Below are 23,345 nucleotides of genomic sequence, written 5' to 3'. Positions count from 1 at the left end.
GCCAAATATTAATATTAGCGCCATCTAGCTGAGCGTACCCCAAAGGTGTAATGCCATCTAGGCCACCGTACCTTTTTCTGTATGGTACTGAGGTACGTTTTTTTCTTAGGCTTTATCTGTCTATACGGAGTTATATATGTTTTTACATGTAGGAAATATTATGCACTACGTTCACGACTGGTGCTGCCCTCGTTTTGTCGATTTTTTCATATTTCAAATTGTGTGGTGTCAAATTAGTTCCAAAGGTCGCCGCTAGCATAGCCGTTGGAACTAGTTTGATTATTTACGATTACGATAACAGAAACGTCTACAAAATGTGGGCAGCATTAATCGTGGACCTAGAAAATAAAGGATTCGTATTTAAGTACTGTATAAATTGTTAACACATAACCCAATTAATAAATGATCGTTTCATGAATAACATGGAATGGAAGTTTATAAATTAAGCTCCGAGCTTGTGTTGCTTAACACTTTCGAAACCGGGCTCTACGCGGCGCTACGACATTTTCGCTACATACGGGGAAACCCATGTAATCGGCTACGCTTCTACGAGCGGTGTGCCCGACAGTCGGGTTCTTGGTAGCGAAAGTGTTAAACTTACAAAAGAAAGTTCAAACAACGAAAATTCTTCAGGAACTTTGAAAAGACGGGTTTAAGGACTTTAGACCATTTTCACATTATATTATCGGATGTCGGAAGGATTTCAATACAAAAAAAATCCAAGATGGCGCCTGTAATCTATGGGATATCGGTCCGACATCCGATATCGGATTGGATATTGTGAAAACGGCCTTAAGGGCAACATTCGAACAGTATGTAAAGTACACAAATATTATCAGTCATCAAAGACCACTCCGTATAGACCAGTGGTGGGTAAACTTTTTTCATGGGGGGTCAAAATTTGAAGGAATAGGAACTTTAGATGCGGGCCATATTTTCACCAAAAATGCATTTCACTACATATTATACACTATTTGGAAGGACCATGAGTGACGGGCCGTAAAACATTTCTTAATTTTTAACCCCCGACGCAAAAGCGACAGGGTGTTATAAGCTTGACGTGTTTGTCTGTCTGTCCGTCTGTCTGAATGTTTGTTTGTTTGTCTGTTTGTGTGTCTGTCTGTGGCTTCGTAGCTCCCGAACGGATGGACCGATTTAGATTTTTTTCAAAGCCGAATTAGTCGGGTGTGTTCTTAGCCAAGTTTCATGAAAATCGGTCTACTATTATGTCGGGGGTATTTCAAAATTGTAATTTTGTGGTTAGGTTATAAATTATACAACAACAGTACCTTGATAAGTAATTTCGTGAGAAGCGTTTAAGAATAATGCTTCGTCGACGATTAGTAACATTAGACGTCTATTGTTTTCGATTTGTATAAAATCTAATTAATGTGAATTTTGAATCTGTCCTAAGCTGATTCTTTGAATGGGGTCAGATTGTCTCCTAAGAGTATGACAGATTTGAATTTAAAATTAATTGTATGATTTTATTTTAATTCGTGATATTTTTGTGTGTATTTGTGGTTAAAGTTTTTTGTGTCACTCATTCCCATGATTTCCGTCGCATGGGTCACTTTCAATACATTTTTTTTTTTTCAAATATTGTGTTGTGGTATTATTTATCGTACGGCGATTTATTACACACATGGTTTTTAAATTACTCAAAAATATTGCTCTATCTGTATTGGGCCTAGTGCTAATCAAAATGAATAAGTTCTATAAGTTCAAGAATGCTTGTCTTTTGTGTATGGTAAAGTCCAACATTGAACTAAGTTATTTGACTTTTTATTAATGTACCATTTCAGTTGTTGCTTTAATTCTCTTACAATTTAAAATAAACTTACATCAAAATATATCACTTACAGGGTATTAATTAAAATACGATAACAGTGTCGAACACCGCGATATTTTCACGAAAACATCGAATGTTTATTTGCGTAAGGAATGAAATGAATACCGTGTTTTGATTACGAAAATTTTCGCAAACCTATTTTAATTATCGAGTGTTCATTAAAATAAGCAATTTTACTCGAACATCGGAGCTTAATGGTAATGATAAAACAGATCCGTATAAAATTACAAAGAAGCGGCTACACATATATCTCTATAGATTTTCAAAATACCTAAAGTATTTGTACCTAGTTATTAAGTCTATTAAAGAAGATAGTTCCTGTTCCTGGAGTTCTTCACTTATCCTAAGAAAATACATCAAAATACACGAGGAGTACATCGAACAGTAACATTTTGCATAAAATTCCTATGTGACAGTATCACCATCTTTCCAATGTTCACATAACGACCTCTGTTATAATTTGATGTCAAAATTCCCCAAGTATTAACCTTAACAAATTAGATGTCACCGTCGCTGTAATATTACATTTTAATATTTGAGCGTTATCAAGATTTTTCCTTCCTAATTTTAACGGTGGATTTTACTCATCTAAATATTTTTTTAATATATCTTATTATCACGTCTGAATAGACGCAAGTTGTTAACACATTTCTCTCGAAATCCAATTTTGTTATTTTGCTTTAAATATGAAATGGACTAGCAAATTTTTAGTGGTATATTTAAAAGTTAATCAGCCGTTTGTCAACAGTTTAACACGCGATTGTAATTAATATCCAGGGATTTACTTTCTTATTAAAGTTATGAATAATAAATATTTTGTCGAAAAGCTCAAGTTTTAGGGTTAGGCGAGTAAGGTCTGAATTAGACGGCATGCGAACTCGCAAGCGATTTTAAATACATTACGATCCGTTCTGGTAACAAACAACTCACGCACCAATCAAATACGCAATGAAATGAAACTCGTATACGATTTCTCATACCGTCTAAATGGGCCCTTAGGCGTGTTTCTTCTGACACAGGTTTTCAAACGGTCATTTGCGGAAAGGAGAATTGTTCACATTTTGTAATTATTTCGAAATTTCATTTATAATTACTAAAAAGATTACCTAAGTACTATATTTTATTTTATAACTAAGTAATAAGTAGTACATTTCGACAAAGTGCGAAAAAGAGGAAGTTCGAAACGAGTGGCGATAAAGTAAGTAAGTATACAAAATATACTTACTTGGGTGCAATTAGTTTTTTCTTTGCTTATTTACGGTCTCATCAACGATGCGACATTGGTAACGCTATTTTAAATACCTAAAATTACAAATAATAAATAAATAATTAAATATTATAGGATATTCTTACACAGATTGACTGAGCCCCACGGTAAGCTCAAGAAGGCTTGTGTTGCAGGTACTTAGACAACGATATATATAATATACAAATACTTCTATACATAGAGAACATCCATGACTCAGGAACAAATATCTGTGCACATCTCACAAATAAATGCCCTTCGGATTCGAACCCGGGACCGCGGCGTAGCAGGCAGGATCACTGCGCGCTAGGCCAGACCGGTGTAATATGCTTCTCTTTACTAATATTCCAAATATATGTGTATAATTATAGAACACTGATTTAAACTTTCACGATTATTACACATAATTATTTTTAAAAACCGGGACTTAATCGCGTATAACTACATATTAAACTGACCTCCAACGTTGGTCAACCTTATTATTATTATTATTACAAGCCTATATTGTGTCCCACTGCTGGGCAAAGGCCTCCCCCTTAGATTTCCACTCGTCCCGGTTCTGGGCGATCTCCGGCTAGTTGTTGAGATACACGTCCAGGTCATCCCGCCATCTCCGCGGCATTAAATTATATAATTATAGATACAAAAATATATTATGTTGTTTAGAATAATCTATGGAATCAGGCGTTATTAGAATATCATAAAACGAAGTTTTAAAAGTGACCCAAGATACCATAACCAAGGCAAGACAAAAATATACTTGAACTAAAGACAAGTTTTGTTTAAATCAAATGAATGATGGATTCCCTTTGTAGTTCTGACTCGGGGGAAATTAGGGACATGGAGTATGGGGATAAACTACTTAAGTTATTGGTTCCTTATATTTTATGCAAAAAATTCCTCCGAATGTTACTTTCAGGACAATTCAAACACGCATTTGACATAAGACTGGCTGTGTACTTTGGGTACGTTTTCTATAGTTTTTCAAGTAGGATTGAATAAATATTTATATAGTGAGCGTATCTTATAAACTAAAATAAGAGTTATGTTATTGATTGCCAGGAGAAATATAGGGCCAAAAATACTACCCTGAGGCACTCCAAAAAAAATTGGCATTGCTTGAATCTTCAACTTCCGAGATCTCTTATATAAATAGTGGTTCATTAATATTCAGTCACCCTTAATATTCAAGGATTTAAGTGTAGTATTGATGTAAGTAAAGTAACAAACTGTGTCAAGTGCCTCCGAAAATTCGTAACCTACATTTAAAAACATATCTCACCTGTTATACGAGTAGCTCTTAACTCCATAGGGTCTGGTCACATGGGCGCGTTGCGGCGACGCACCACAAAAAATCTGCGGTGCGGCACCGCGCCGCAAGAACCTGCGTCGCGTTGCGGCACCTCAAAATCTTTCATTCAATCAGATCACCGCAACGCGCCCATGTGGCCAGGTCCATGGACAATGATCAAAGTATACGCATAGGAGAAAACAGGTCTAACGTTAACCGTAAGTTTTTTTAGTAATCAATCATTGATATTTGCCAGGAATAATATAGAGCCAAGAACACAACCCTGGTGCACTCCGAAAGATATTGGTGTTGTTTGACTAATATGGCTAATATGAAATTTTTAATTTCAGAAATCGGTCGTATAAATAGCTTTTCATTTCCTCTGGGTTACCCTCAGTTACCATAAATTCAAGCGTGTGTAGAAACAGAGTTAGAGACGGAGTCAAATGCCTTTCAAAAACCAAAAACGATATTTATAAAAAATATCTAACCTGTTATAGCCCAGAGCTCCTTCAAGCACTCCTCTCTCGACCGCTGTATCGCCGACCGCTGCTGCACCTCCGGTCCAGACTCCAGATACTCAAACAGTAGTGCGCCCAGCACCACATAGACTGCCACTAACATCACCAGCCCGAGCTGCGAGCATGCGGCGCGTGCGCATCCTGATGCTGCGCGCTGCGCGAGGCTGCGCGGCCGGTCTATGGACGCTTCCGACATGGTTGATTTAATGTTCCACGGGTGATGGCATGGTTTTCACTGGTTGGTTCCTGAAAAAAAGTGTGTCTTAGGTGAGGTTGGTTTACTTACTATAATTATTACTTACAAGGCTGCGCTTCTATCTAGATGTGTAAAATATTTGAGGATGTGTAGTGAGGGACCAATACTATGACTTCTATACCTTCTTGCATGGCGCAGCTCTAGTAGTCGATAATCAAATATGGTTTAGTAATTACTTAAATTACTTCGGGCAGCATGGTCAATATGGGGAACCAGGCAGCACTATTGTATTAGCCATAAAGAAAAGTTTTTGTAGACGTGCGTGAATAATATCCTGACAATAATGTATTAAAGACGACACACGAATTTGTACATAGTTGTTCTTTTGTTTGCGGCACAATACACGTGAAAATATTTTTCAGATTTTTATCCCAACTTTTATTGTTTAGAATAACAACTTTGTAGATATTGTGGACGATCCCAAACTGACAGGCGGAATTGAACCATCGCCTCCTTATGTGTGTTCTATCGCCTGTGGAATAGGTTGTGTTCTGAGGAACTGTTTGACAACTGATCAATAGGGCGCTCATCCACACACCTTGCAACCTAAATGGTCGCGTCGCGCACCGTGCGGCTTTAGAGGAATTTGGGGTTCTTCAAAAAAGGAGTGTACAAGTTTCTAATGGGTCTGCAACTTGAGTTGCAGGCGTCCATAGGTTACGGTGACCGCTTTCTATCAGGCGGACCGTATACCTGTTTGCCACCGACGTGGTATATAAAAAAAGACTTTGGTTGCTTCTATTATACCAGATACTATTATTTAAAGTGGACCTTCATGCGAGTACCAATATAGGTCGCAAGTCGCAGCATGACGCAGTTCGATTTATGGAAGTAGGACTCGATCCCAGAGGAAATTGCGATGGATTCAGTTAGGTTATGACGTATAATTCACCTGCTTAATATGTGACAATGCTATCTATTATTTCGGTGGATCAATTGTTTTAACATGTGTAGATTGACTGTAAATGTCAATCTAAATTAAAGTAAAACGTGATAAGAGATATCTCTTGGAGTAATTGTATCACGTCAGCCAGGGGACGATAGTAATCGTTATTAGCAGTAATAATTAGTAGAAGACATGTAGTTGGTGCCAACACAATTACTTACAGGCAAATGGCAAAGATTAAGTTTAGTAAAACAATCATAACTACCTATAACTATAAAATATGTCTGTTAGGGGTGAATTCGCCTTAGTAGGTACTTCTTTTTCTTTTTGTTCTTGTTGTGTTCTTTTTCTATTTGTTAATTTAGTTGTTCCCAAGGTTTGCTCTTGGTCGTTTAATAAAGCGCTTACTTGAAGTCTTGCAACTTGCAAGTAGTAGATAGAGCAATGTGTAAAGACCTTATGAATAAAACGACCTAGAGTGACCCAAGATACTGTGAATATTTTAAGAGTGATCCAAGAGACAACAAAAAGTTTAGTGTATTTATATATTTTAAAGTACTGTAAAGTACTGTTTCGCAAGCTCTGTAAATTTTTCCCTATCCAAGTCAGTAGGCATATATCTGTTGTCTGTGTAAAAAGGCCCAAAACATGTCATCACGAATTTTATCACGTGCAAAACCTTGTATCAATTCGATATACACACTCGGCAATCTACATACTCCTTCCAGGGACCTAAAAGGGTTAAAAAGGGGCCATAATCGAAGTGATAAAGGGAATAGAAGTACGACCCTCGCCAGTCGATGTACTGACAATAAAAGTAATGACAAATAAATGTGTCCTATACCTGGAGATACATACGTAAGTAGGTGAACCTGTGTAATGTTATATGGCCCCTTTGTTGTAATGGAGGGAAGGTATTTTTTTGAACAAAGAACAGTCATAAATGGAAATAGATATCATACACGAAAGAAAAAACGACAAGGCCCACGGGTGGCGCGGGTGGTCTTGTGGTAAAGACGTTAGCTGCGTAAGCCGAAGACCCTGGTTCGATTCCCGGCTCGGGCATAAGTGGGCCTTGTCGTTTTTTCTTTCGTGTGTGGTATCTATTTCAATTTATAATTTATATATATGTATAGTGTGGCTACTTCAAAAAAAAAAAAAAAAAATATTCAATAAAATAATTTGATTTGTCCCCTAGTTGCAAAGAACAATCCTTAAATGTTCTTCTTTTCGTATGTTTGTTTGTACGTCCATCCACGTCTGTAGTGCGGTTAATGTAGTAATCGAAAGCTCTATTTCGGCAAAATAATTACATTTCAATGAACTCAGAAGACATTAAATTTTAATGTCTTCTGAGTTCATTGATGTTTTAAACATCTTTAAAGAACGGTGTTTTGCCAACAAGAAAATTTTATTAGGGATAAATTATTGAAATTCCATTATATGTAAGACTATATGTAACCACTCATCAGTTCATTACGTCTAATAGTAATTTCTCCCACAGAAGAAATGTAAGCTATAGATATGTTAGTCGTGTATTCGTGAAGAATAGCAAACCTTTTACGAGCAAGTTCGTTAAAAATACTCCACTATTTCAAACAAACCAACTCAATGAAAACAAGACTTTCCTAACATATAAACCGGGCTTAAACTAAACCAGAACTAGAAGTCCCTTCTCATTTAATTGTCTTTCGTAAGCGACATTTGTGACAAAAAATCCGTTAGAGGGTTTTCACACTGGCGGACATCGACCCGTGTGATAACCGGATGATGTTTCCCCATTTGACATGGTAACATTTTAATCACGATGAAAATTGAAAAATTGTTATCTATAGTTGGTTAACAAGTGAAACCCATGAAATATGGTAAAACTGGTAAAAAATTGCAAGCTATGGTGCAGACAGACCAAAAACAAGTTTTGTGTAAGATCCGGATTGACGGTAAATTATTAACGACGAAAGGAGGCAAACTAACAATAGACTTCTAGACAACCTTAAGTTATATAAGACACTTAAATAAGGCTTATAAAAACACGTACAGTTGAAACAAGTTGCATGAGTGTCTATAACCACGATAACGATATACACAACATAATTAGCGTGTCCTTCTGAAGTATATTTTGAGGGTTGAAAAATCAATTTAAAGCTTTTCCCCGCTCACACACCGAAGTGACGTACGGATTTCTCACTCAATGTGAAAACCCCTTAACGTGAACTAGGGTAACCCCAAGTCAGGTCTGTGTCAGCCGAAATCAGTGGTAATAAATGATCCGACGTGGGTGCACGGATGATAAAAAAATGTCCGCGAATCTGAGGATAGGGTGGTTACTGGTCATATACAAAATATAAGTGGAAGTTGATGAATTGTCTTTACAAGCGTTTTGAAATGGGAAGTTGCACACAATTTTGATCAGATTCAAGATAATGCTTGTAGGAAATCAAACCAAGAATGTGCCGGAAGAAAACTATCACTTAGAGTGAATGACATAGAATAAAAACATAAAGAATCCATAAAAATATAAATTTAAAATATTTGACACTTCTGATCACAGACACAAAAAAGTTCGTAACAATGCTGTTGCTTCAAAACACAACCATTTAATTTGGAGATTAGATGTGCTTATTCCACCGTCCCCATTCTACCATCGGAATCTTAGACGCACGGCCGGTTTCCATCCTTACTTGGTAGATATTCCGCGAATTCGCACGAAGCGCTTTGCTTCTTCTTTTCTTATGCGCACTGCCAAGAAGTGGAATTCCTTGCCGTCGGCTATATTTCCGAGCTCATATAACCCGGCAACTTTCAAATCAAGAGTGAACAGGCATCTTCTGGGCGAGCTCACTCCATCGTAGCCCACGTCTTTGCCTTTGGCTAGTCTGTGGCCAAGAGTAGGTAAGCCCATTTATAATAAAATAAAAAAAAGTCCGCGAAGAAAATGATTTACGTCTTTCCGGTGTCTCATGTTGTCAAATTATCATATTCAGAGTCAGGAAAAGAATAGGTAGTTACATGATCTTCTGTTTTCCATAATATGTTGACATTCCCATTGCTCCTAAATAGGGATGATTGTATGGTAGTTTACACACAGATTAATGGGTTGGAAAAGGACCGGACGAGTTGGAGAGTGTGCCACCGACAAAAGTAAAGCTCTTAAGATTAAAGAGGAAGAGGAAGAATTTTGTACTTCATGACAAAAGATTTGAGATCTGTGTCAAAGAAAAAAACAAAAGTGGCTTTTTACTTCATTTAAAATTCAGTTTCCAAGTTACTTACCAAATATTAATATGATCGCGACAAGGTTTTCAAAACTTAAGCAACACAAAGAAGTTGTAAATAGAAAGAATAAACAGAGGCAGTTTCTAAAATAAATGAGGGTAGATCGATAAGCCAAAGGTCAGCGAACTTGGTTTAGGCTGAAAGGATTTTTTGTAGAAGTTAAAATTACATTATAATATTAGATTCTAGGAATTTTTTTTATTAAATTTTCCCATTTTTTGTCTAATTCCCTTAAATAAGTTATACTTACAGTTGTAAAAAAAGTTAAATAGTAGCATGGAAACATCGTAGTGTCCCGTTTTCACGCGTTTGATTTGCAAGGAAGGACACTACAGTGTTGCTTGTTTTTCTCTTTTTTGCCGAGCAATTAAGTATTATGGTTGACATAACGTTCATTTTGATGCATAATTACATATAAGTAAAATGATAACTTGAAGGACTATAAAAACAACATGAATGGTCTCTAAAGTGCTGTCAAACTTCAGTTTTGAGTCGATTATCTTTACGATTTTAATCGGATTTTACTGACATCTATTGGCTCGTTGGGTGGACGACATTTGAAAAACTGCTGGACACATCTGGCCATCCCTTTCGCACTATTTGTAAGTGCGACAGGGACGTCCTGATGTTTTATCATTTATTGCGCGACCATACTTGCCTGCCTGGATGAGACTACCTACACGAACGGAGGTCTATGCTCAGCATGAAATGAATGAACGAATGATTTTACAACCTACCTACTTTTTCCATGTTATAGCTCCTGCCTACGACACTTTTTGCCGAAAATCTATTGTTTTTCCTCCTTATGTTCAAATCTTCTGTACTTATAATAAATTAATTTAATAAATAAACCATGCTTGACATTTTGCGATCAATTTTGGTAATCCAAACTAAAATTTAAATCTCATTAGGCCAAAAATGTCAGGAACCTCTCAAAAAGGACTGTTACTATTTCAACCTCTACAGGCCCTTCAAAAGACCCCAAATTTTCCATAACTATTCCGGAAAAACCAGTAAAACTAGGTATATCTTGACGTATAAAGATTACTGGTCAAAAGACGTTTCTTACAGTGGACTTTTTAAGGGAAAGCGCTCAAAAACATCACCTCAGATGAGGAAATTGAGTGGAATGAGATAACAACTATTTGTATTTTACTTTCAGTTCATTTTGATCCGTGACGTATCCGTCGGTCCAATCCGGACCCGATGGGTGGTCGATCCTGCTCTTTTTACGTTGGAATGAAAGAGATGGGTGACACTATTGGGTCCAATATGAGGGTACGGGGTCGCGTAAATGATGCGTGGAAAACGTTGACAGGGGCATTGCAGGGTTATTTCCGTCCATGGATGGATGATGTTTTCTAATAGTTTTTAGGGTACCGTAGTCTCGAATAGAATTGTATTCTTGTCGCCTGACAGTTTCACAGATTAAATAATACTACTACCGCATAACATACATCATCCAAAATCAAAGTCTGTCAATAATTATGGAAAGAAGTGTGCTTTCCAATGAACTGAAATCAGAAAAAAGCAAACGACTCAAATGATCGAAGACGCCAAAGATTATTGACCAAAGTGACGAATGAACAATAAGTGAAGAACGCATAACAGGACATCCAAGACGAAACACAAAAATGACACAAAGAAAAATATGTGCTATCCTTTCACCAAGTTGGATAAATCGGGACATGTGTTAGTTGTGTTACTCTAACATAATATCTATGCGTGTCAACATACCATAGCGATGTCGACCGCTAAATCGGCTATAACCATCACCTAGAGAGGCATTACGATTTGTATAAAACTGTAACTGTTTTGATATTTATAATTAGTAATTAGATATTTATAGATAGTAACGTTTGTTTCGCGCGGATACGTTTGAATGGAAAATATTTAGTAAATTATATTTTACGAAATAGCTTTTTGGTCTTCTAGGCTCCTGTAGCTCTCGACTCTTTACCTGATGCTCATAGGTCATAATCCCCTCGGAGTATATTAATGCTTATGCGCTATACGAAATAATAACCAGCCTTTCTAACACAACTTCTCTTATTTAAAGTCACACACAGGTCGAACGCGATTAATTAACATTATTTTTACCTTTTTTCCCAACGTTTCGGCCAGGTTGCACTGGCCGTGGTCGCGGAAGACTGACGTCCCAGCAAAGTGTCACCGGAGATGTAAACAACACAAAACTACCCGATATTAATTTATATAAATGTTCGGGGTAGACAAATAAATATAATCTACCCGCTTTTAGTTATTGTTTATTTCCCACCGCACGACACACAGCACTCTTCCGCGACCACGGCCAGTGCAACCTGGCCGAAACGTTGGGAAAAAAGGTAAAAATAATGTTAATTAATCGCGTTCGACCTGTGTGTGACTTTAAATATGTGTACAAAGCGCGAGAACTTAAAGTGTTATACAACTTCTCTTCTCTAGTCCATACTTGAAGTCGCGCTTGATGTATGGACTCGCGCGAGACAAAGCAAGTTGTGCTAAAGGGTCAGGTATTGGCGGGCGTAGCACACTAGTTCGATAAATTTAATCGCATCGGTACGTCTCTGTCGCACTTAAAAATAGTGCGAAAAGGACGGACTGACGTTATATCGTATATTGCCTGCCTGGAGCGAGGCATGTAGATACCTACTAGATATACATATCTTTATATCCACTCACGTGATTTGGTTTTTTAATAAAAGGAGCTCTAAATTGCTTCGACATACGATTAATCAAACATTTCAATACTTCGCTATGTAGCTAGCTACAGCTACAGTACTGCAAGCAATTCAGAGTTGTGTAAGTTCGTAGCTCTAGCTACTGAAAGCATGTGACTGGATATAGACGACGCGAATTTGGCCGCAATAACCCCAAGGTCTCAACGACAAACGCCGCAAATATGCAACTGGTTCTATTGGTTCCTACTGTTCCTCGATCGGCGTCTGTTTTGAGGCGCTTGAAGCTTTCGGCCGGAGCTTTAGTGCCCGGAACATGGGAGCCAGAGCATCACAAGGTTTGTAACATGGGTATTTTTTACGCGATTCATACTCAGAATCGCGAGCTCTTTCGATCCTGATAGGAGAAAAAAAATGTCCCAAGATTTTCATACATTTTTTCGAACCTTCCATTCCGTTACCGCCATACAAAATGTATGAAAAAATGGTAACGGAATGGGAAAAAAATCTTGGGACACTTTTTATCTCCTATTACAATAGAAAGAGCTCGCGATTCTGAGTGGAAACCACATAAAAACTTCCAAATCCAAAAAAAAGTGGTGTGGACAACTTTGAAAAAATGGCCCTCCTACTAGGTGAAAAAAAGAGTCCCAAATTTAATTTTCCACTTAGTTATTATTTTTCAAACACTTTGTACAGCGCGCGCTGCAGCGGAAATAATAGAAAATTTTGGGACCATTTTTTTGTCTCTTGTTCTTTGCCCTAGATCGAAAGGGATCGCGAAAAAAATTCTGAGTAGGAAAAACATACCAATCTTAGAAATAGTTATTTGTTATACAAGGGGGCAAAGTTGTATTTTAACGCGGAGTGTGGAATTGAAAAACGAGCAAGTGAAAGGATTCTATAGTTGAACCACGAGCGAAGCGAGTGGTTCGAGAATAGAATCCTGAACTTGCGAGTTTTTTAACACACGAGAAGTAAAATACATTTGCACCCGAGTGTAACACAAAACTTTGCCCCTCACTATAGCGAGGAAACTACAACGCAAAAAATGCGTTTATCACTGCTTCCGGTAGTTCCACAGGTGGTAAATCATCTTTATTACTATTAGATTCACCTACTTTAATCAGTTTTAAAGCAGTTAATAATAATAATAACAAGTCCAGTAAGTACCTAGACTTGGCTCACGAGATAACCGCCATGTGGGATGTTGATTCAACGATCATTGTTCCGATAGTCGTTTCAGCGAACGGTCTCATAGCGAAGAGTCTCGATCAACATCTTAAGAGACTCTCGCTAGGTGGCTGGATCAAGGGCCAGATGCAGAAGGCGGTGATCTTGGACACGGCGCGGATAGTCCGACGGTTCCTCTCTCTGCAGCCCTAACCACCGGCAGCTTGGGCCCTGCCCCGCTGCTGGCGGCACCCTAGGTTAGGTTTTTTATAATGTGTTTATATGTTTTTTATATTGTTTTGTATGTGTTTTTGTATTTTACTTTTATATTCATATTATAAAAAGCTTAACCTAAGAAGCAAAATAAATAAAGGAAATAATAATAATAATAATATATACTTCACTTGACTTTATTCAAGGTCAAATTACTTTACCCACTAGTGGATAAAATGCGTTTTTACCCGCTGGTATTAAAGGACAAAACACGAGCTAGTGAGGGGAAAAAAATATTTTTGGTGATTCTTCTCACGAAAATGTCCAAACATCAAATCATTGTCATATTAACAATCTGAATACCGCTCCTAATGGATTAAACACCGCAACTTTAGTATACGCAGAAACCCTTTATTGCCCAGACAAGCTTTATACCACTTGTTTGCATGCAGTTTGGTGTTTTAGCTCTTAAAATGGGTCTTTCTTGTCGTTAAGAGGAAGGACATTTTTTTAAAATAATAATACATAGTCTTACATGGAGCACTTGCATGCAATATTCTATAGATCCATATTTAAGAGCTACCTATAGATAAGTACAGAGTACAATGAATTCATTGATCCACAATGTAATGAAAACTGTATTTAAAGTTTTTGATTTCTCTAAATAGGACCTAAGAGTTAAAACCAACTTATTGAATGATTTGATTGATGATTTTGATTTGACGACCGGTTTCGCCTAGTCGGTAGTGACCTTGCCTGTTACGCCGCGGTCCTGGGTTCGAATCCCGGTAAGGGCATTTATTTGTGTGATGACCACATTGTTCCTGAGTCATGGATGTTTTCTATGTCTTCGTATATTATGTATAGGTATAGTTGTCTGAGTACCCGCAACATAAGCCTTCTTGAGCTTACCGTGGGGCTCAGTCAATCTGTGTAAGGATGTCCTATAATATTTATTTATTTATTTATTATTTTTTCATACATAATAATATAATCTACCGCCGCACATTTCAGCAACCTGGGAGTACGCTCTTGTCTTAAAAAAAAGCTACAACATTATTATTTATTACCCATTGAATAATCTTTTCATATATGTACACAGTGAGCTGAATTCATTGATAAATTCGCCATGTAATCTTGCAGCTCATTGCAAAATCTGCTAAAAGCATATTAATTATAATTAATAATATTTTACAATTTTAATTTTACCTACCATAGCATATCGTTTTTAACGGTAGGACAACTTTATATTTTAGTCATCATAAAAATCAGTGGAAAAACGCAGTATGCAGTAACTTTAATGAATGAAGTAATTAAGCCTCACAAAAGTAATGGCGGAACCGCGAACTTTTTAAAGCAATGGGCTAAAACCCAGCTTAATTAGCTAGAAGCTCTAACAGAATAGAGATCTACCGTGAGTGTTTGACGTTTTATTGACCGCTGCGACAGCGGAGGTCTGCGTTTTATTGACCGCTGCGACAGCGGAGGTCTACATTTTATTGACCGCGGCGACAGTGGAGGTCTACGTTTTATTGACCGCAGCTATAGCAGAGACCTACGTTGCATTTACCGCAGCGACAGCAGAGGTCTACATTTTATTGACCGCAGCTATAGCAGAGACCTACGTTGCATTGACCGCAGCGACAGCGGAGGTCTACATTTTATTGACCGCAGCTATAGCAGAGACCTACGTTGCATTTACCGCAGCGACAGCAGAGGTCTACATTTTATTGACCGCAGCTATAGCAGAGACCTACGTTTCATTGACCGCAATGACAGCGGAGGTCTACATTTTACTCGATTTGCTTTTTGTATGTGCGGAAGTTCTCCTCTACAGGTCACAATTCTCAACCGATTCTCACGAAATTATGTAACCAGATTCTATGACGAACCAATTTTGTTTTGTCTACCTAGTTTTTAGTAATTTAGTCAAATGCGGAAATTGCCATAAAGGGCTTAAGTGCCAAAGCATAGGTACAGTCAAACCAAAAAGAGTAGAAATTAAAAAGTGGCCACATCGTAGTGTCGTCCCGTTTTCCCACACATATTGATTTGAAAGGGATGACACTACAATGCTGCTACTCTTTCTGGTCAGAGTGTGTATGGCGCTTAAGACCATCAATACAACAAATATAAATTCACTTTATTGCACAACCTCAGAAATGTACATAGGAACACAATCCAATAAATTTTATTACACTGACTCTGACTGATCGTGACTTTACTGTGATAATGACTAACAATTTCTCTGTTTTGCCCGAAGGTTGACTGGTAGAGAATGCCTTATAGCATTAATTCTGCCTTGTGTACAATTGTATTTTCTTTGTGCAACAAAGATTAAATAAATAAGAACTAAGTATTTTTCACTTTAGCGTTTTCTGAGCATGTCGCGAAGGTCTCTACAGCTCCCAGAGCTACTAGTAATACGTTACACGATAGGGTAAACATGCAAAAAATGTTATTTCTCTATGTAATTTTTGGTTATACTATGTACCCCTTTATAGAGTGGAGGTTGACCTCCGTGAGCTCTGCGTCGACGAAAGCTGGAACGATGACGTTCCAGACCGAGCAAGCGGCGTGCTCTTGTGTTGGAGGCCAAAACTCATTTTGGGTTGTCGGGCCAGCTAAGTATGTACCTTTGGAAGTTTGCTCCAGTTGCTCCAAGTCCATACAATGAAAGTTATTTTTCGTGGCATTCACGCTATGAATTAACGTAGGTATTTAAAGCGTTTGAAACTCATGGTAGGCTCAGTCAGGTAGGAGATTCAACATTTCAGCTGAGGACCTGGCTTTGAACCGACACAGTTATGATAATAAGCACTCTTTTTATCATTTTTTGTGTCATTAAAAGAACTTTAAGGGTACAAAATCGTTAGTGTCGTTAAATTCAAGGCAGTTTTAAAGAAGACATTTTGTAGTAGGTAACTGGGACGTTTTAGGAATTCGACAAACGAAGATCCCATGTAGTCGTATAAGATAACAATCATCGATACGAATGAACTGCCAAATATATTCCTTTTCCCCTCACTAGCTCGGAAACACGCGTTTTGTCCTTTAATACCAGCGGGTAAAAACGCATTTTATCCACTAGTGGGTAAAGTAATTTGACTTTGAATAAAGTCAAATTAACTGCTTTAAAATTGATAAAAGTAGGTGAATCTAGTAATTAAGATGATTTACCACCTGTGGAACTACTGGAAGCAGTGATAAACGCATTTTTTTGCGTTGTAGTTTCCTCGCTATAGTGAGGGGAAAAGTTTTGTGTTACACTCGGGTGCAAATGTATTTTACTTCTCGTGTGTTAAAAAACTCGCAAGTTCAGGATTCTATTCTCGAACCACTCGCTTCGCTCGTGGTTCAACTATAGAATCCTTTCACTTGCTCGTTTTTCAATTCCACACTCGGCGTTAAAATACAACTTTGCCCCCTTGTATAACAAATAACTATTAAATGAGAGTCTTTTACCACTTAGAGTGGTGAAATAGTTATTTGTTTTAAATACAAGGGGGGCAAAGTTGTTGTTTAACCGCGCGTGCCAATATTGATATAGAGCTAGCGAAAGATTCATTCCTTAAAGTGGAATCTTAAGCGTTGCGAGGGTTTCAAGGCACGAAGGTTAAACAAACTTTGCCAAAGAGTGAAACAAAAAATTGTTCACGAACGAATACGAACAAATACTGACTATAAAACATCAAACGAAATCAAATCCGTCAATCTATTCAATATTTATGATTCAAAATCATAATTTTATAGGTAAACTACCTTTTGCCCGCGGCTTCGCTCGCGTTAGAAAGAGCCAAAAAGTAGCCTATGTCACTCTCCATCTCTTTAACTATCTTCACTTAAAAAATCACGTTAATTCGTCGCTCTGTTTTGCCGTGAAAGACGGACAAACAAACAGACACACACACTTTCCCATTTATAATATTAGTATGGAGTATGGACGTATGGATTCTACCAGCCAAGTTAAAATTAGTATGAAATTGCTTTGCACTCTTGTGGATAAAATGCAATTTTGCTATCTTTTTTCGAATAGCAAAGTTAGCCTTTACTAGTTGGTGTGGTGAAAAATGTATTAGATACTTATTTCTGACTAAGGCCGATAGTACAGTATCATATGTTTATCATAGAAATATGATCATAGGGAACATGCCATCCTTTTCAATTTCAATTTGTTTATTGCACTCATCCTTTTTCTTCACGTTGGAGAAAAAGGGAGGCATACAGACCTATGATCATATTTATAGAAATATGATCATAAACATGTGATAGTGGACTATCGGCCTAAGACTTGCAGAGTATAATGTAGAAATAAAGTTTATAAAAACCTGAATGACTGCGTGTAGACCGGCCTGTCTTTTAATTTCAAGATTCTGTTGCTGAGACATTTTCCAAGTGTTAAATAAAACCAAAAGATAATCATTTTAGCATCGAACTCCCTCAATCTCACGTATGCTTTGACACTAAGTTGTACTTAAGTAGTAATGTCAATGTTTTATCCATAGACTAATCTTTGGTTTTATTAGGTTTTATGTCATTGAGTATCATTAAGGTAAAACCTATATAAAATATTTTCTACTTATATTTAAATTACTAACCTCCATGCAGAAAATAACGTAATTAAAAAGCAATCAGGAGGCACACTGACTATGGAGATTAGAAATCTCTAGTCTCCCTGACACTGACATTTTATCCCGCCAGGTGGCACCTTTGTAAGTGTCTAGGCATGTCACTGTCATTCATATGTGAGAGAGAGAAAAAACATATCATCTTCTCGCTTTCACGTATGGACTAATAGGGTGGCGCCATCTGTCATAACCTTTGAGTGTTCCTCCTCATTAAATTCGGAGGCTAATGCAACTTTACCTTATAGCAAACTTATAGCAAGGTGCCGTACAAAATTAGATTGTTTCGGCTCAAAAATCTCACCATTCCTAAATTTCACGTACACAGCATGAAATGCCCAGTATGCTCGTAATACGGTTTATACGGTAACCCGAAAATCCCGCCACAGTCCAGTATGTGCAATGTATGCGGTCGGATTTAATGCCTAGCTACCACAGCACAGATGCTATTTAGCTGCTATGCTAAATAGCATCTGGGCTGTGATGCTATTAGCACATCAGCCGATTCCCACCGGCTTGCCTAAAATTGATTACTAGTAAAGTACCTAATGTTAAGGTAGGTTTCTTTTTGCTTTGGTGTTGCCTAGCAGAAATTTTCACCAGCCGCCACTGGTACATATGACTGACTAGCTTTTGCCCGCGACTTCGCCCGCGTTAAAGATGAAAGTTGGGAATGCGCCATACAAACTTCCACCCCCCATTTTAAGGAAGAGGAGGGTTAGAAACAGACAAAACGTAGCCTATGTCACTTTCCATCCTTTCAACTATCTCCACTTAAAAAATGCCGTGAAAGATGGACAAACAAACAGACACACAAATATACTTTCCCATATAATATTAGTATATATGGATTTATTTGTCACTTACGCTAAAAGTCAAATCAAGAGAAAACAGGCATCTTCTGGGCGAGCTCACTCCATCTTATCATATAGGCCACAACTTTGCCTTTGGCTTTGAGATTAATCCATAATCCATACTTCCATACTAATATTATAAATGGGAAAGTGTGTGTGTCTGTTTGTTTGTCCGTCTTTCACGGCAAAACGGAGCGACGAATTGGCGTGATTTTTTAAGTGGAGACAGTTGAAGAGATGGAGACCGACATAGGCTACTTTTTGTCTCTTTCTATAACGCGAGCGAAGCCGCGGGAAAAAGCTAGTACTTTATACTTTAATAGTATAAATGGGAAAGTGTGTGTATGTCTGTTTGTTTGTCCGTCTTTCACGGCAAAATGGAGCGACGAATTGACAAGATTTTTTAAGTGGAGGTAGTTGAGGGGATGGAGAGTGACAAAGGCTACTTTTGTCTCTTTATAACCCCCCACTTCCCTAAAATGGGGGGTAGTAGTTTATTTGGAATTTATCAGGGGCGAAGCCGCAGGCAAACGTTAGTATAGTAATAAAATTGAGATCAACTTGTTTTCCTATAATTAACACGTTCGCGGACGCGTATTCTATAGCATACGTTTTTGTACTACTTCTGGTGACGCGTATGCTATAGAATACGTTATTTGGTTTGAATTTCTGCGTCTGTTTGCTTAGTAATCTGCTTGTTCACAGTATAATATTATTCACCAACATTTCCTCTACCATTCACTAGAATCATAGTATGCATACTGCAACATTACATAGTTTTATCGCAGTTAAAAAATATGCTGTGGCGTCACAAATCGAGTTCACCTTTTTGTGACGCGTATGCTATAGAATACCTCTTTGTATGGAAATTTTCTCAGTAGCCCCGCGAGTGTCACCGGGAGTTGGCCCGTGAAATGTGGCCAAATTTCGAGCGCAAACGCAATTTTACGGATTGTTTAAAAAATCATAAGTAATTATTTTTACAGTTTCTATATATTTTTGTGTTGCGGTATTGTTAACAAACATGTCCACTGTCGTTTTATAATAATTCACCGTGATTTTGGTTACTATAAATTAAGAAAACCGAGGCATATTTATACCTATTATTTGAGTAATTTCCTTCGTACTTAGTCATTGCTTTGCTCATATAATTGTGAATAAACCCTATTTCTGGTTGATACTGACTGTTTACGTTAAATTATGTCTTTTTGAGTGAATTTTGTTGGTGTTTAACTACTTGAACTTGGTTTAGATGCTTGTAAAAAAGTATATAAAGCTGGGCGAATCATCGCGTAGTGAGAGGTAGTGGATGAGTTCTACCCAGAAATCATCGCACCAAACGAAGGCCTTTAGCACCTATACAACAGCAGGTTTGAACAAACATTATTCTAGTCTCAATGACGAAACGAGTGACTACAGTTCTGACGAAGGCTAGGTACTCCAAAAGAGTCTGTAGGAGATACACATTTAGACAATTCTTCTTGTACCAAAAAACTCTGTATTCGTGAACAAGCTTTATACTTTTATTTGTGGGCATCATCCCCGCAGCCAGAAACACTAAATGTTTTATTTGATATGATTCTACAGAATGAATCTGCTGTATCACCATCTATGGTTCGTATGCTATAGCATACGGTGTCATATAAGATCACATTTTGACTCAGTATTGTGTCACGGTATGCTATAGCATACGGTGTCACATAAGATCACATTTTACCTCTGTATTTTGTCAGGTATGCTATAGCATCCGAATGCTATAGCGTTCCTCGTCACATAATAACCCTAATATAAGCAGCTGTCTAAGGACAGGTATGCTATAGCAGTCGAAAAATTCCCATACAAAATATTAGTGTCCCAGAGGGGTGACTGAGCGTCCGCGAACGTGTTAAACTCACTGTCGACTCCGGGCTGGAGCTTCAGGCTCTTAGTTTTTAGGGTTCCGTAGTCAACTAGGAACCCTTATAGTTTCGCCATGTCTGTCTGTCCGTCCGTCCGTCCGTCCGTCCGTCCGTCCGTCCGTCCGTCCGTCCGTCCGTCCGTCCGTCCGTCCGTCCGTCCGTCCGTCCGCGGATAATCTCAGTAACCGTAAGCACTAGAAAGCTGAAATTTGGTACCAATACGTATATCAATCACGCCAACAAAGTGCAAAAATAAAAAATGGAAAAAAATGTTTTATTAGGGTACCCCCCCTACATGTAAAGTGGGGGCTGATATTTTTTTCATTCCAACCCCAACGTGTGATATATCGTTGGATAGGTATTTGAAAATGAATAAGGGTTTACTAAGACCATTTTTTGATAATATTAATATTTTCGGAAATAATCGCTCCTAAAGGAAAAAAAAGTGCGTCCCCCCCCCTCTAACTTTTGAACCATATGTTTAAAAAATATGAAAAAAATCACAAAAGTAGAACTTTATAAATACTTTCTAGGAAAATTGTTTTGAACTTGATAGGTTCAGTAGTTTTTGAGAAAAATACGAAAAACTACGGAACCCTACACTGAGCGTGGCCCGACACGCTCTTGGCCGGTTTTTTTAAACCAATAAGAACACCAAGTCATAGGTAATCAAGTTCTGTATGTAAGTGGAGGAGGAATTCCTTGCCGGCGGCTATATTTCCGAGCTCATATAACCCGGCAACCTTCAAATCAAGGGTGAACAGGCATCTTCTGGGCGAGCTCACTCCATCGTAGGCCACGTCTTTGCCTTTGGCTAGTCTGTGGTCGTAAGCCCATTTATTAAAAAAAAAGTTTTGGCCCTTACTCTGTCCGGGAGCGCTCTACGTCTTTTCTTGCAATAGTCCCGACTCCGCTACCTATGTGCAAAAAATATATGCTCGACTATTTTTTTTTACCGACACCACCGACAAACAAGGCATTCCCGTCGGGTTGGAAGGTCAGATGGCAGTCGCTTCATAAAACTAGTGTCTACACCAAATCTTGGGATTCGTTGCCAAAGCGGACCCCAGTATAACGGAAGGATCGACACAAATTTTTCAATCATAAATAAACTTCCTTGGTGTCTATTTATTTAATCCTTAAAGGAATTAATTACTTACTCACCCAATTACAATTAGGTACATACACATCGCAACTTAAAGTAATATTAAACTAAGCGGATAATATTAATCTTGGTAAAACCACGGCAACTCCTAAGAAAGACGTCGCTAGTAGGCACTCCATCATAAAATTAAAATTACGTTTACCTACTTTAATATTAATACCAACCTAAGAATTAAACACTCAACTCTTGAGTCATAAATATGAGCTAAACTTTTTTAAACTTCCAATCATCCATATTGATCACTATTTCAAGCACTATTACCAAGTCACGGCGAACGAAACTGATTTAGTTATTAATTACACATACGAAACTTGACCGAAAATTCGAAAACGGGGCGAACGCGCGCCAACCGTTTCGTTCCGACGCTCAAGGTAGCACTGAGGCATAGCGGTTTCGGCCCTGCACACGATTTTCCCACTGTTCCTTTCCTTCTGTTAGTTCCCTGCGCAAACCTGCGGAGAACTTTCCACGTGGTTTGATTTATTTATTTACATTGTATTTAACGCCATCTTTTGGGTGGTTAATGTAACTAGTCAGCCTTTGATTACACGCCATCTAGTATGTTTGTGTGCAAATTATAGTTTGGTACGATTAATCGCATTGTAGTAGTTTAAGTATAAAATAACAGATGGCGCTAAAATAGCTTGTCCAACTTTTTGTGTTTTTGATTGTTTATAAATAACTTATATAATGATAGCTTTAAAATGCTATTTATCTCCGAATAAAATTGTTTATTATAAAATACAAATTTAATCACAATTTAATTAATTTTTTATTTGACAGTTCTTAAAAGCGGGAAATTTTATTTCTACTGGCAATACAGCCGGTTCTTTCAAAATTTCTGGAAAGGTCACGGAAGTATAACTAAAGCATGGAAGCCATGCTAAAATAAGAGCTCGGTGACATGTATCTTACTCACACCACACTATTACCATTTTTGTATGAGCGAATGAGACAATATTCCACAACTTCTTTCGTTTTCTCGAAGGTTGTCCCTAAATGCTGATGTCAAAACGGACCTGGGGTCCATTTATTATACGGCAAAATTAAATATACGTTTGTCATTTCACACTCGGTCTCCATCTTTGACAACTGTACATAGTCGTATTATATTGGTTCGAGTTTTTAGCGCGACTTCAATGGTCGTCTTGACGATATTTATTTATTTTGTGAGGATTTCTGATAGATCGTGGCAAAAATAGCTCAGTGTATATTTGTGATAGTTCTAAGTTTCATTTCTGACTATGGCTTGTGTGATCAAGTGTTGCAAATCACATTCAGGAAGAAAAGAAAACACGCAAGAGGTTATATCATTTCATCGGTAAGTTTCTTGAGTTTTTGATAATATTTATTGATACGACCTGGCAGAAATATAAATGTACATATTAGTAGTTTATACAATTCAAATCTT

At 37.7% G+C, this 23,345-nt stretch overlaps 1 protein-coding gene across 1 annotated transcript in view; it reads right to left on the bottom strand.

Annotated features, from left to right (window-relative positions):
• The window catches only part of LOC125230422 (TWiK family of potassium channels protein 18-like), a 335,420-nt gene extending 313,146 nt beyond the window's left edge, over nucleotides 1–22,274 (bottom strand). Inside the window, exons 1-2 of the mRNA XM_048135559.1 lie at nucleotides 22,099–22,274; nucleotides 4,881–5,156 (exon numbers count right to left, since the gene is read on the bottom strand). Coding sequence (XP_047991516.1) covers nucleotides 4,881–5,106 — 226 coding nt within the window. The 5' untranslated portion in view covers nucleotides 5,107–5,156; nucleotides 22,099–22,274. The remainder of the gene's footprint in view (nucleotides 1–4,880; nucleotides 5,157–22,098) is intronic.
• Between the last annotated feature and the right edge of the window lie 1,071 nt (nucleotides 22,275–23,345).

This window comes from Leguminivora glycinivorella, chromosome 10 (assembly GCF_023078275.1).
Source record: "Leguminivora glycinivorella isolate SPB_JAAS2020 chromosome 10, LegGlyc_1.1, whole genome shotgun sequence".
NCBI lineage: Eukaryota > Metazoa > Arthropoda > Insecta > Lepidoptera > Tortricidae > Leguminivora > Leguminivora glycinivorella.
This window is presented reverse-complemented; position numbering and strand designations above follow the sequence as displayed.